This window comes from Perognathus longimembris, chromosome 13 (genome assembly GCF_023159225.1).
Source record: "Perognathus longimembris pacificus isolate PPM17 chromosome 13, ASM2315922v1, whole genome shotgun sequence".
Lineage (NCBI taxonomy): Eukaryota > Metazoa > Chordata > Mammalia > Rodentia > Heteromyidae > Perognathus > Perognathus longimembris.
Genome location: NC_063173.1, coordinates 53,519,857 through 53,534,432, shown reverse-complemented (window position 1 = coordinate 53,534,432; position 14,576 = coordinate 53,519,857). Strand labels below are relative to the sequence as shown.

At 40.7% G+C, this 14,576-nt stretch overlaps 2 protein-coding genes across 2 annotated transcripts; one reads left to right on the top strand and one right to left on the bottom strand.

Annotated features, from left to right (window-relative positions):
* Positions 1–6,956: 6,956 nt before the first annotated feature.
* Positions 6,957–7,906, top strand: LOC125362600 (olfactory receptor 5A2). The gene is given in 4 exon segments (XM_048361418.1): positions 6,957–7,087; positions 7,089–7,438; positions 7,441–7,725; positions 7,728–7,906. Coding segments are annotated over 4 exon segments (945 nt in total).
* A 4,850-nt stretch (positions 7,907–12,756) lies between these two features.
* LOC125361986 (olfactory receptor 5AN1-like) lies at positions 12,757–13,695 on the bottom strand. Its single transcript, XM_048360635.1, has one exon. The coding sequence runs from the start codon at positions 13,693–13,695 to the stop codon at positions 12,757–12,759; it is 939 nt and encodes a 312-aa protein (XP_048216592.1).
* Positions 13,696–14,576: the final 881 nt, after the last annotated feature.

Sequence of the window (14,576 nt, the reverse complement as noted above, 5' to 3'; positions counted from 1 at the left end):
TGATTTTCTTGCTCCTTCTAGGTCCTTTCTTTTACTCAGACAGACACATGATTGCTGAAACTGTGAGATTACCTCTCAAGGACAGGAGATAATTTAAAAGGAGCAAAGGGTGTAAGCCAGGGCTGAGGATATGGCCTAGTGGCAAGAGAGCTTGCCTCGTATACATGAGGCCCTGGGTTCAATTCCCCAGCACCACATATACAGAAAACGGCCAGAAGTGGCGCTGTGGCTCAGGTGGCAGAGTGCTAGCCTTGAGCAAAAGGAAGCCAGAGACAGTGCTCAGGCCCTGCGTCCAAGGCCCAGGGCTGGCCAAAAAACAAACAAACAAACAAAGGGTATAAGCCAACAATTGAGATTCAGATGGTAAAATTCAAAGCATCTATCAAGTTAAAAAAAATAAAGAAGGTGGTTTGGGATGTTAAAGACCTTTTCAGGGTTTGGAAAATACAGAATATGAAATCTACCCAGAGTATAGTCTTCCTAAATTATTCTTCAGACACGAATTAATAACTGGGGGTTGTGTTGAATGGCATAGAAATTCCTCTGGGCATTTTATTCTCTGTTCTTTTCCTGACTGCATAGGGTCACATGTGTTTTAGAAGCTCATCAAAGGGTAGTACATCAGGACCAAAAATGAGCTGTAACTCTAAAGTCAGGCTCTTCAAAGTCTTATTTGGTGGCATCTCTCAGATTATCATGTTGCTATGAACCTAAAGCTGCTCTAAAAGTAAAGTCTTTCTTCGAAAAGAACTCCTCCCCCCTCCCCCCCAAAACACCCAACAGATTGGGCTGCCTTTGAAGGAAAGGCAGTTATAATTGAAAAGTATAATGAGAGACACTATAAGCCAGACAGTTCTTGGCCTTCTAAATGGGCTTGCAGAGGGAGGGTACTCCATGAGTGAGATTAATCTGAGTATGATGATAAAAAACAAAAGATAGAGATTGCACTTACCTTCTCCTTCCTCTTCTGTCTTCACTGATCTGGTGCCTTTGCGAGCTGTCCTACTTTGGAAAGAGTTTAAGCAGACTACACTGGTTGCATCACATACACACAGTGCTAACGACTTTTGAGAGGTTAAGACTGTTTATTCCAGGGTCCAAATGAGTACTTGGTACAGAGAAGATGTGTTCATGGATAGAGTAATGGAGGGAACAGAGGGAAAGACGTACAAAGGTGCGGGGGCTGTAGCTCTGGTGTCCACTCATATCTATATTTGGGGTCACTTTTGAAGGCTTTTCAAAGGGAATCGGGGCTACGCTGAGGGGAGGTTCCTTTCTCTTCTCTCCTAGGAGATGTTTCCTCACATTTGCCCTGGAGGGTCCTTATGAAAGAGAAAAGGATACATTTCCCAAACTTCAGGGTATTGTTGTTAATTGCTCTCTGGGGTTGTCTAGAACACAAATCAATGTAAATGCTTCTATCTCTGTGGCCAGGTCCTTTAACCCCCGAGGCTAATCACTGTGTGTTTTGGCAACCCTTGAGGAAGAAACTCATGAGAGTGGAATCTAAGAATAGGGTGAACATTCTGCGTAGGCCCTTCAAGATTGCTTGCATGTGAATATAAATTTACCAACCTTCTTCCATTCCTCCATGCAACCTGTTTATCTTGAAGTATGTGGAGCAGACAAAAACTTATTGAGACCCTCCTCCATGCTAAGCATGTAGTTCATGCTTTGACACGGATTCCAAAATTTACCTTGCTGTGGTTCTCTGAATCTTCAGAGTATAAAACATGCCAGGTGCTGGTGGCTCACATCTATAATCTTAGCTACTCAGGAGGCTGAGATCTGAGGAGTTGCGGTTCAAAGCCAGCCTGGGCAGGAACGTATATGACACTATTTCCAATTAACCATCAGACAACTAGAAGTGGCACTGTGGCTCAAAATGGTAGAGCTCTAGCTTTGAGCAAAAAGAGCTCAAGCCCCACAACTGACAAAATAAACAAAAAAGAAAAGAGTACAAAATATAATGTTCTTTTATGCTGATTTAAGGTTTTAGTCTAGCTATTTTAATGAGATTATTTGAATTGGTTGGAAGCAAAGCCCAGAGAAAAATTTAAGCTTAGTGTTCATTTGCTTTGATTTTTTTTTCTTGTTCTGATGCTTGAACTCAGGGCCTGAGCACGGCCCCTGAGATTTTTTGCTCAAGGCTAGTGCTCTACCACTTGAACCACAGTGCCACTTTCAGCTTTTTCTGTGTATGTGGTACTGAGTAATTGAACCCAGGGTTTCCTGCATACTAGGCAAGCAGTCTACTAAGCTACATTCCCAGCCCTTTTTTGTTCCTCACTGTGATAAAAAAACCATATGACAATGAAACAACAACCCAATCGGTAAATGAGCTAAAGATTTAAAGAGAGACTTCTCAGAAGAAGAAGTAAAATTGGCCAATAGACAGATGAAGAGATGTTCAATATCTCTGGCCATAAAAAATGCAAATCAAAGCAACATTGAGATTCCACCTCATGGACATTATCAAGAAAACAATAACAGCTGCTGGCAGGGATGTGGCCAAAAGGGAATGGGACTACACTGTTGGTAGCAATGCAAACTTGTTCAACCACTCTGGAATGCAGTATGGAGATTCCTCAAAAAACTAAACACAGAGCTCTCGCTGACCCAGCAATCCCACTCCTGGGTATTTACCCAAATGATCACAAACAAGGCCACACCAAAGCCATCAGCACAACCATGTTCATTGCAGTATTATTTACCATAGCCAAGATATGGAATAAACCAGATTCCCCTCAGTGGTCAAATGGATCAAGTAAAGGTAGTATATATACACAATGGAATTCTATGTTTCCATCAGAAAGAATGATATTGCACATTTCTTGAGGGAATAGAAAGACTTGGGAAAAATTGTTCAAGGCTGATGCTCTACCACTTGAGCCACAGCTCAACATCTGGCTTTTTGCTGGTTAATTGGAGATAAGAGTCTCACTGACTTTTCTCCATGGGCTGGCTTTGAACTCAGTCCTTAGTTCTCAGCATCCTGGATAGTTAGGATTAAATGAGTGAGCTACCAGGGCTGAACTATAGTTTGCTCCTTTATTTTTGTTTGAGACTAGGACTCAAATTTTGTACCTGTTGCTTTCTTTCATTCACCAGCTCTCTACTAGTGGAACCATGCCTCCAACCCAAGTAGTTTGCTCTTTATTTTTAGGATTTTCCAACTTACTTTGCCTATAGTTATTATAACCATCATCAGAATTGGTGTCACAGGTTAAATCCACAGTTACTCTTCCTTATGATCTTTTTCTAGGACAATATATAGAACTCAATTATTATGTTTACTTTGTAAATTTCCCAGGTCTTAATTAAAGAACAAAATTCATTCAGAGTTGACTGGCCTCATTTTCTCAGCCTCAAGATCTCTTGGATTACTTTATTTCTTACCCTGTATAAGCTTATAGTTGATTTGGGGAGTTATTGACCTCTGTTTTTTCAGTGTTGTCAGTCACTAAATTTCCCTCAACTAACTCTATTACCTTGTATAGCAAGAATCTCAGTAACTGTATTCCTTCATAGAGAAGGTATTTTTCATGCATTCTCTTTTTCTTTAGACTGAATTGCTAACTTAATTTCCTTGAAATGTAATAACTCTTTTTTTAAAAAATAAGTTTGACATCTGAAAAAAGACAACCCCCGATTTAAAGCGGCAGGCTTTCAGACCCTCTGGGAATTCTTGGACAGTGAATTCAGTTTACTTAGATCCAGAGACACTACCCGACCTCTTCACGGTGATCTATCCAGGTGGGACATTAAAGAGAAAATGAACCTGTTCACCACAATGAAAAAGTCACAACACAAACTCAAGGAGGAAAGGAGGCTACATAGCTATGACCTCAGAATCAGAGGTTGCAATAGTATTAGTTTATATTCATTGTGTGATTTGTATGTGTCAGGCATTGTACAAAGGACTTCTTACTCAAATGGTATTTAATTATCAAGACAATCTTTTTTTTTTTGAGGTAGGGGATCTCATCAACTCAGTTGTTACAAATGAGGAAGTTGATACTGAAGAGATTAAATAACTTCCTGTCTGTTTTTGTTGATGGGATGGCAGAGGCAGAATTTGAATCTTGTCTGTCTGTTGGAAATATTTTTACTTCTATGTCTTACTGCATGTCTTGGTGTGTGTGTGTGTGTGTGTGTGTATGTCTGAGGGGGTACTTCCAACCAAAGGGCTTTTTAAAATAGAAGGTTGCTTTTTATTACAAAAAGAAGTATTCTTGAGTGACATTGTCCAAAAAGAAAGATACTCTTTACCCGACTTACGTAACTGTAACCCCTCTGTACATCACCTTTATAGTGACAATACATTTTTTTCTAAAAAGAGGTGTTCTTGGACCCAGATCTGGGAAGACTCAGAAGGGAATGAGGTAGGGGACTAAAAAGAAGACTCTGGTAGGGCTGGTTAGGCTATTTCCCCATAACCCAAGAGAATAATTAGTGCTCACAAATGTTTAGCTGTAATGATGACTGGGCTTTGGAGTGAGTGTTGGAGTATGGCCTATGGGGCTAGCTACCTCGGCCTATGACAATAATGAACTCCCATAGGTCATTTGGGAGACTTGGCAACACAGGTACAGCCATCCCAGAAGCAGGCATTAATTTATACGTAAGGCCAGTATATGTGCATACACAGAAATAAACTAAATTAGAGGAACTGGAGGCTGAGCACAGACAGTAGGAAGTGAAGATAAAATGAGGTCTATAGAAGATGCTGTGGGAGCAAAGCAACCAGTATTTTCCTCTTGTAGCACACACACAAAAATCTCAGGACCCTTCTGCCTAAAATAATTATAAGTCCAACCCTTTCCCTCCTTACTCATTCACACAGAAAATGACAGCTGTCAGTGTTCAACCTATTCCACTTTTTAATCTGTTGAAGAGACAGAGTAACCCTTATTTCCTGGGGTGATGGGGAGAGAGAAGTGGGTTTGTATAAGTTAAGTGCTTAGGGGCTGGGAATATGGCCTAGTGGCAAGAGTGCTTGCCTCCTACACATGAAGCTCTGGGTTCGATTCCCCAGCACCACATATATGGAAAACGGCCAGAAGGGGCGCTGTGGCTCAGGTGGCAGAGTGCTAGCCTTGAGCAGGAAGAAGCCAGGGACAGTGCTCAGGCCCTGAGTCCAAGGCCCAGGACTGGCAAAAAAAAAAAAAAAAAATTAAGTGCTTAGAACAGTACTTGATAGACAAAACATGTTCAATACATATTTGGGTTATATTATTGTACTCTGCTTGTCACTATATTATGATTACAGTTTGTAATTATTATGTGCTTTAATATAGTAGGGATAAGCCCGATGTAACAATTCATAGGCCAAAAACTGCTAAACTCTGAGGAGGAGTGGAAAAAAATTAACTGATTCAATAAATATTTACTGGATACTTCATCTCAGACATTGTAGGCATTACAATAAGAAACAATGAGCTCATTTCCTTTCCGATGGGAATAACAGATGGATGTACTGAGAGGTAGCTCTTGTTATTCCTGGTTTGACGTCAGGGACAATAGTCTTTCTCCTTCCTTCCTTCCTTCCTTCCTTCCTTCCTTCCTTCCTTCCTTCCTTCCTTCCTTCCTTCCTTCCTTCCTTCTTTCCTTCCTTCCTTCTTTCCTTCCTTCCTTCTTTCCTTCCTTCCTTCCTTTCTTCTTTTTCTTTGTGTGTGCCAGTCTTGGGGCTTGAACTCTGGACACTGTCCCTGAGCTTTTGCACTCAAGGTTAATGTTTATCACTTGAGTCACAGCTCTACTTCCAGCTTTGTGACTGTTAATTGGAGATAAGAGCTCCAGGAAGTTTCCTGCCAATGCTCGCTTTGAACCACCATCTTCAGATCTCAGCCTCTTAACTTGCTAGGTTTGCAGGCATGAACCACTGGTTCTGATAGTTTATCTGTCTTAATCACCAAGTCTATATGGACTTACTAAAAGTTTTCAGAATGGTAATCTGATCTGGTCTGATGACATTAAAGTTGAAAGTCACTAGTTATTGTCCTTAAATATTTAACCACCCCTCCTTCCTCCCAGCTTTTTTTGTCAGGAAATATTAATTTCTGTTAGCTTTTCTAAGTTCATTGTTATTTTAATTTGGCATATATATATTGCCAGTCCTGGGCCTTGAGCTCAGGGCCTGAGCACTGTCCCTGGCTTCTTTTTGCTCAAGGCTAGTACTCTACCTCTTGAGCCCCACTTCTGGCTTTTTCCATATATGTGATGCTGAGGAATCAAACCCAGGGCTTCACGTATACGAGGCAAGTACTCTACCACTAGGCTATACTCCCAGCCCCTTGGCTTTTTTTTTTTTTGCCAGTCCTGGGCTTGGACTCAGGGCCTGAGCACTACTGTCCTTGGCTTCTTTTTGCTCAAGGCTACCACTCTGCCACTTGAGCCACAGAGCCACTTCTGGCCATTTTCTATATATGTGGTACTGGGGAATCGAACCCAGGCCTTCATGTATACAACACAAGCACTCTTGCCACTAGGCCATATTCCCAGCCCCCTTGGCTTATATTTTTAAAGTTGGAAAATTTGACTTTCCACAGGAACAATCATTTCCAAAGGGACCATGGACTTCATCTGATCTCATCATCCCACTTTATGCTTGAGAAAATGAAGCTCTGGAAGGAGCTTTTCCATGACCCCTGGTAATGGAAGGAAGGAGCTGAAGACAAAAACCAATTATTTAGTTCCTACTTTCTCTTCCATTTCACAGAAATTCTTTTGTGAACAAGCTATAGAGAACACACAGATTCCAACAGATTATTTTGACAATTTGCTCTGAGAAGATTTTGCTAGAAACTAGTTGGAACTGTAACTGGAGGTTCACTGTTTTTTATGATCTTCCAAGAAGTTTCCATTGTTAGAATAACAAACACACAATCTCTCTGATCTTGGGACTGATTTCTTTCTTTCTTTCTCTCTCTGTCTTTTATGCAGGATACAAGTCTATGGCTGTAGTGGCTATAGGATGCAACAATTCTTCTGTGACAAAGTTTATCTTGCTGGGGTTTTCGGATAATCCTCAGTTGAAGGCTTTCCTATTTGCATTATTTCTGGGGATCTACCTCCTATCTCTGATACCTCATGGCTCTGATCAGGATGGACCCTCACTTTCACAATCCCATGTACTTCTTCCTCAGAAACTGATCCTTTATAGACATCTGCTATGTATCCTCCACCACCCCCAAGATGCTCTCTGTCATCATCACTGAGCAGAAAACCATTTCCTTGCTTGGCTGCTCCATGCAGTACTTTGTGTTCTGTGGGATGGGGCTGAAGGAATGCTTTCTCTCGGCAGCCATGACATATGACCTCTGTGCTGCCATCTGCAACCCACTGCTCTACACTGTCCTCATTTCCCACACGCTTTGTTTAAAGATGGTGGCTGGTGCCTATATAGGTGGATTCCTTAGTTCTCTGGTTGAAACATACTCTATCAGAATGTCTTCTGCGGGCCCAGCATGACCAACCACTTCTTCTGTGATCTTCCTCCAGTCTTGGCTTTGTCCTGCTCGGACACCTTCATCAGTCAGGTGTTGTGCTTCATTCTGGGTTGTATTGATGGGGTGGTGTCCGTCCTTGTCATCCTCATCTCTTATAGTTACATTGTGGCTGCTGTCCTCAAGATCAGCTCATCTGAAGGTAGTACCAAGGCCTTTAGCACCTGTGCCTCTCATCTGACTACAGTGACCCTCTTCTATGGCTCTGGTCTCTTCATGTGCGACCTCCTTCCAGCTACTCCTTGAACCGGGACAAAGTGGTGTCCATATTCTAAGCGGTGGTGATCCCCATGGCGAATCCTGTCATCTGCAGTCTTAGGAATAAGGAGATTAAGAATGCCATGAGGAAAGTTATGGAAAGGGACCATGTGTTCATTCCCAGGCATTCATTTTTCTGAACCCAAGCTGTGTCTTCAGGGAAGCGATGTGTTGGGTGCAGGCATTTATGTGGCTTCCGATGAGTTGATCTCCTGATAAGTTGGTATGGATTAAGCTTTTTCTTCTCTTTGTGAAACTCCGCTAGCCAGTGAGTCTATTGGTACTTGAAAACAATTTGTTCATTACTCACTTCTAGAATAAATAGTTATTGCCTAGGCTGAAGTTTCCTTTTATTTATTTAATTATTATTAGCATTATTATCATTCCTTTTTTTGGGGTACTGGAACTCAGCGTTTCACTTTTGCTAGCAAACACTCTACCACTTGAGGTATACCTTGAGCTCCAGACTGAGATTTCAAATGCTCTGCTTAATAGAAAACTTCACAATAATAAAAATAACATAGAACATCCAGAATTTGCATCTGTAGGAGGAGAACTATTGAAAAATGTTAGTCTGGCATTGAAGGTGGTCATTTTTTTTAACAGTATAGAGCATAATTACCTGAAGAGGACAGCTCTTTTCCTGAACACAATTCCCTTCTCTATTCTGAGATTCTCAAATATTTTCCTTAGAAGAAATGGGGATCAGAGAGAAGATACTCCCATGTTGTAGAATTGTGGCTACAAGCAAGCCACTGTTACCAATGAAGTGTGCTAATGCTCTTTAGATCTGTGAAGGCAGGAATTCTGCATGGAGCCTTACCAATGAAACAAATAGGATAGCCTTGTGGCTAATTCAATTAACTTTGCAAAAAAAAATTAGTCCCTGCAGTTATTTAAATAAAACCAAGAAATTGTCTCTCAAGCCAGCAGTGGCAGCTTTTAAACAACACTCAACATTTCTTAGAGATCAAAAAAGAACGTCTTCATTTGGTGTGAAATTTTTTTTTATCATGTTTGATAAGTCCTAGATAAGAACTTAGGTAAGGAGCGGAAGACAGTGACAATTCTTCCTGAAATTCTCTTAAAACATGGTACACATCCTTGAACTGGCAATAAAGAACAGAAATAAATGAATTTGACTGTGGTTGTTCTTAGGCAGCCATAAGTAAATAGTAATTAAATAACATGAACCTGAGCCAGGTACTAGTGGCTTGTACCTGTAAGTTCTAGTTATTCAGAAGGCTGAGATCTGGAATGTGGTCTGAAGCCATCCCAGGCAGTGAAAGTCCATGATATTCTGTGTTCAGCAAAAAATCTAGGCTGGAGGCACAGCTGAAGCAGTAAAACATCGGCAAAGTGAGCAAGCAAGCCAAAAGATCACACCATGGTACTGGCTACACACACAACATACACACACACCCATACCCACACACGCACACTCTTATGTTCTCAGAAAAGCTCCTTTGACTGTCTCCAATACCCCATTGTAAATAGAAATAATCAATAATAATAGTAGTACACTTATTGTAAATCACTATGTATAGACACTGATAATTGCACCTTTGTTGAGGAAATTTTCAAGAGGTGCTATTATGGATTATGTAGTAATGATTTATTATTACCTAAGCCAAACAAATGAGATATTTGTAAAGGCTTTCAGTGCCCTGGAAAGAGGATCTAAAAAGACTATAGCCAAGTGGTGGAGGAGGTTTTCTTTCTTGAGTGTGTGTGTGTTCTATTCCTGGGGCTTGAACTCAGGACCTGAGCACTGTCTATGAGCGTTTTTTGCTCAAGGCTAGCACTCTACCACTTAAGTCACAGCTTCACTTCCAGCTTTTAAGTGATTAATTGGAGATGAGAGTCTCATGGTCTTTCCTGCCTGGGCTGGCTTTGAACTGCTATCCTAAGATCTCAGCCTCTCGACTAGCTAGGTTTACAGGTGTGAGCTACTGATACCCAGCAGTATTTATTTTTAAGTCATCTGGCCTTTGACTATTAACTTCACCTGCCACTTAAAGTACATGGCCATATGTAACTTACAGATTCCATTCTCATCTACTGTAAAATGGGGATAATAATTGCCTCTACCTCATTGAGTTGGTAGAGTTAAGTAAGAATATGTGTCAATATGACCTAATCGAAGGCCTGGCTTATTTCAGTTTAGATTATGTTAATCAATGTGATTAGTCAGTTTTTTTTAATAAGAAAAAGGAAAGTGCACAGTTATGTATAATAGCAATGACATATCCACTCTAGTAGGGAAATCAGTAGGCTCCTTGAAAACACAAACTCATACTGCAATTCTTCTTGCACATTAGGAGTCCTTAAGTAATCAGAACTCAGGTGTGTAGCTGTGGCTTCATATGGGTATGTTAACATTGTACCAATCTGTCAGCCTCCTGAATGCCTCTTTTCCTTATAGCAGTTCTTCTCCACTTTTCTTTATCTGCACCTCTAGTTCACTGAGTAGCATCTGTCCTTTAATTTACCAATGTTGAATACAGCAATGGATGTGACATTATCCTGATGCCAAAAGTCATTGAAATGCTAGCAACAAATTAACTTATCAGATTCATTAACCAGCAAATTAATTTCACTAATTAATTAATGAAAATGCCTTATGCTTTGGATTTATGTGGTGCTGTGACTAATCTATCATCTGTTAGATTTTTGTTCCCCCAGTGGAGGTGTGAATGCAATTCTGAAGTCAAAGTCCTTACCAAAATTTCTGTTGTCTCATCACTTAAATGTTTATTAATAATGGAAGTTTCCCTTTTGCATTAAGTATATATATAGGGGACTTTTTAGAGTTCACCCAAACTATCAGGGAAAAAACAATGGCCACTAATAATGATTAATTCTAATGCAGAATATAAGGATAGGTTGAAAAACCTGTCCCAATTAAAATAATTTGGGGTTCAAAGTAAACCTCATGTTATTATGGGGCATATAAGCTGACATACATTTAATAGAATATTTTGGACCCTACGTTATCTAGTCACTTTATAGTGAATTTAAAGCAGAACCCAGCATGGCAGTGTCTAGGGACACCTAGCAGGTAAGAGATGAAATGTATGCGGTTAATTCAATAAACCTACCCCAACCCAGGGTGTGTATCTAATATTCAGGAATCTTTCCCAGCAAGACAGAAATCAACAAAGTTCAGACTACATTTCTGATGAAGCCAGAATGCCATGTTTAGCTTTTAGCAAAGGACAAAGCTAGCAAGACTGTACTTTTGCCAGGGGCACAGCTTTAGTTATTTTCTTTAAAAAAAAATCTTTAATACCTTTAAGTAGTTGTACAAAGGAATTGCCAATTCAACAAAAGCTATTTATGAATATAGTGCATCTTGATCAATGTCACCCCATTAGTGATTTTTCAAATAAAGTCTTGAATTTATACCTGGGATGGCCTAGATCATTATCATTTTATTTGTACTTCCCACATGCTTGTGATAACAAACTCGAACCACCAGACCTAGCTTTTAGTGGTTGAGGTGATGTGTTGCAAACATCGTCCCCCATATAGCCTTAAATGTGGCCCTTTTAATCTTCAGTTCCCAGTTAGGTAGGATTATAGCCAGGAGCCACTATGTTCAGTTCTATCTGTTCTCACTTTCTCATGCTCTCCACACCCCTTCAAATGCTGGCCCCTTATTTCAACAAAGGAATAACCTGAGCAGTTTCTTGCCACCATGGCTTGGAATTGTAAAAATCACATGGTGGCATTTTCCTTCAGAAATGACAGGCAAAATGACTGGCAGTAATCTAGTCAGAAGAGAGAGTTGGGACTATATTCTAGAAAGAAACAGCAAGCCTAGCTGTGAAATAGAACTGTATTGTCTGAACTTCAATGTCAACATATGTAGGAAAACTGGCATATCTGAAGTATCATTTTTGGTATTAGATGGCATGTTCTTATTTATTCTAATAAAACTGCTTATGAAAAGTGAGTGACAAACTGGGTATTGGTGGCTTGTGCCCATAATCATAGCTTCTCAAGAGGTGGAGATCTGAGGATTATGGTTCAAAAACAGCTGAGGCAGGGCTGGGGATATAGCCTAGTGGCAAGAGTGCCTGCCTCGGATACACGAGGCCCTAGGTTCGATTCCCCAGCACCACATATACAGAAAAAAACGGCCAGAAGCTGCGCTGTGGCTCACGTGGCAGAGTGCTAGCCTTGAGCGGGAAGAAGCCAGGGACAGTGCTCAGGCCCTGAGTCCAAGGCCCAGGACTGGCCAAAAAAAAAAAAAAAAAAAAAAAAAAAAACAGCTGAGGCAGACGAATGTCCGTGACATTCCCATCTCCAATTAGCTACCACAAGGCCAGAAGTGGAACTGTGGTTCAAGTAGTAGAACATTACTCCTGAGTGAAAAAGCTCAGGGATTGTGCCCGGGCAAATAAAAGTATTTAAAATTTATTTTGGAAAAATGTCATTTGTGTTTTCATGATTATGAAGGGCAATTATACAACAAACTTTCAAGGTCAGCCTGTCATCTTGATTACATATATAATAGAGATAGATATATAGATGATTCATGCATGTAATGATGTATAGATCTCTATAGAGATTATATAGAGTTATATATAGAGGTCTATATATAGGTTATATGTAGATCTCTCTCTATATATCATCTATATTATCTACATAGTTATAGATCTACATGTCTACATATTATATGTAGATGATCTATATACCATAATTACAGCATTTCTGGGGTACATTTTACAATGAGAGTCAACATTATAAAGACCTTTGAGAATTCTTGTAAGATTCCATGAATTAATTTGTAATCTGAGCTCTAGGTGGATATTTCATAATTATTTAAGAAGAAAGGCTGAGGTCTTTCACACAGGCACAATGAAAAACGTCTCCATCATTGGGATTATTTTTTCATTCTAATGTTCTAGTTATGACCATATTTTTTATGGGTTAAGATGATTCATATAGAAACAATCTATCGAAAATCTCTGAATCTATGACATCAGTAGCAGCATGCTTTCTTCTTCAATCTCTTAATGGCATCTTTGATCTCCTTGTTCCTCAGACTGTAAATCAAGGGGTTCAACATCGGAATCACCACAGTGTAGAATACCGATGCAAATCTATCAAAGCTAGAGGAAGCACCAGAGCTGGAACTCAGATAGACAAAGATACTGGAGGTGTAAAAGAGGGAAACAGCTGTCAGGTGAGAAGCACAGGTGTTGAAGGCCTTGGACCTGCCTCTAGCGGAAGTGATCTTCAGGATAGACACTACAATAGAGACATAGGATATGATGATAACGGAGACATTTCCTATCCCTAGCAACATAGTTAGCATAGCAAGTAGAACTTGCACAAAGAAAGTGTCAGTGCAGGATAGATGTAACAGTTGGGGCATGTCACAGAAGAAGTGCCTGATGACATTATGTCTACAGAAGTGGAGCTGAAGCAAGGCACACAATTGGGAGAAAGAGCCCGTGAGTCCAGCCATGTAGGCTCCCAACACCATCCGAACATAGAGGGTGGGTGACATGATGGATGAGTAGAGCAGTGGTTTGCAAATGGCAGCATATCGATCATAAGCCATGGCTGTCATGAGACAAGATTCACTCAGGCCCAAGGTTGAAAAAAAGAAGTACTGAACAATGCAACCCACGTAGCTGATGGTCTGCCGCTCCTGGAAGAAGTTAAAGAGCATCTTGGGAACTGTGGAGGTGACATAGCAGAGATCTATGAAGGACAGGTTACTGAGGAAGAAATACATGGGTGTGTGGAGGTGGGAATCCATCCTTATTAGAACAATGAGAGACAGGTTCCAGGTGAGAGTGGCAATGTAGATGAGCAGGAATGTAACAAAGAGCAGTGCTAGGATCCTGGGGAAATCTGAGAATCCCAGGAGAAGGAATTGGGTGATGTCTGTAAGATTTCCTGCCCCAATCATTCCCTTAGTGCTCCTGATAGGAGGAAGGAGACAAGAGAGTGCATTATTAGTTCAGATGAAATTGTTGCATTAGCAATTATTTTTTTGCCAGTCCTGGGCCTTAGACTCAGGGCCTGAGCACTGTCCTTGGCTTCTTTTTGCTCAAGGCTAGCACTCTACCACTTGAGCCACAGCGCCAATTCTGGCCGTTTTCTATATATGTGGTGCTCGGGAATCGAACCCAGGGCTTCATGTATATGAGGCAAGCACTCTTGCCACTAGGCCATATTCCCAGCCCAGCAATTTTTAAAACTAGATATATTTTCCTCCAGTGAGCTCTGGCAATGGAGAAATGTTGCACTGAGCTTCTATGAACACACATGCTCCTTCCAAATAATCAAAATTTGTTCATTGGTTCATATTCCCAGTTAATTCATGAAGTCTCACAAGAGTATAAAAAGGATATGTTTGTCAGATTTCCATCATTGTGATAGAGTACCTGAGATGACCTATTTAAAAAGAGGGAAGCTTTAAAGTGGCTCTCGGATCCAGGGGTTTCAGTTCACACTTGATGGCTTTGTGGCTTTGGGATTGGGATAGCACAGCTGATCATGAAGGGAAATGGGAAGCTGAGGCATCTCTCCTCATCATGGGTTGAAAGTGAAAGAATGAGAGCAAGAGTTAGGGGTGGGGCTCCCGAGGTCCTCTTCAAGAGCGCATCCTAGGCTACCTAAGTTCTTCCAATTCAGCCCTACGTTTTCCTCACTTTCCATTTAGTGCCCCAGCCTTCTGACCAACACTTGCATGTAGGACCTTGGAGAACATTTATGATCAACACTGTAACAAGAGACCTTTGACGCTTGACTGCCAACCCTCAAAAGCATTCTACAGGAATTCTGTGA

Excerpts from the sequence above, each read along its gene's own strand:
- LOC125361986 (XM_048360635.1), bottom strand. The coding sequence starts at position 13,695 with ATGATTGGGGCAGGAAATCTTACAGACATCACCCAATTCCTTCTCCTG.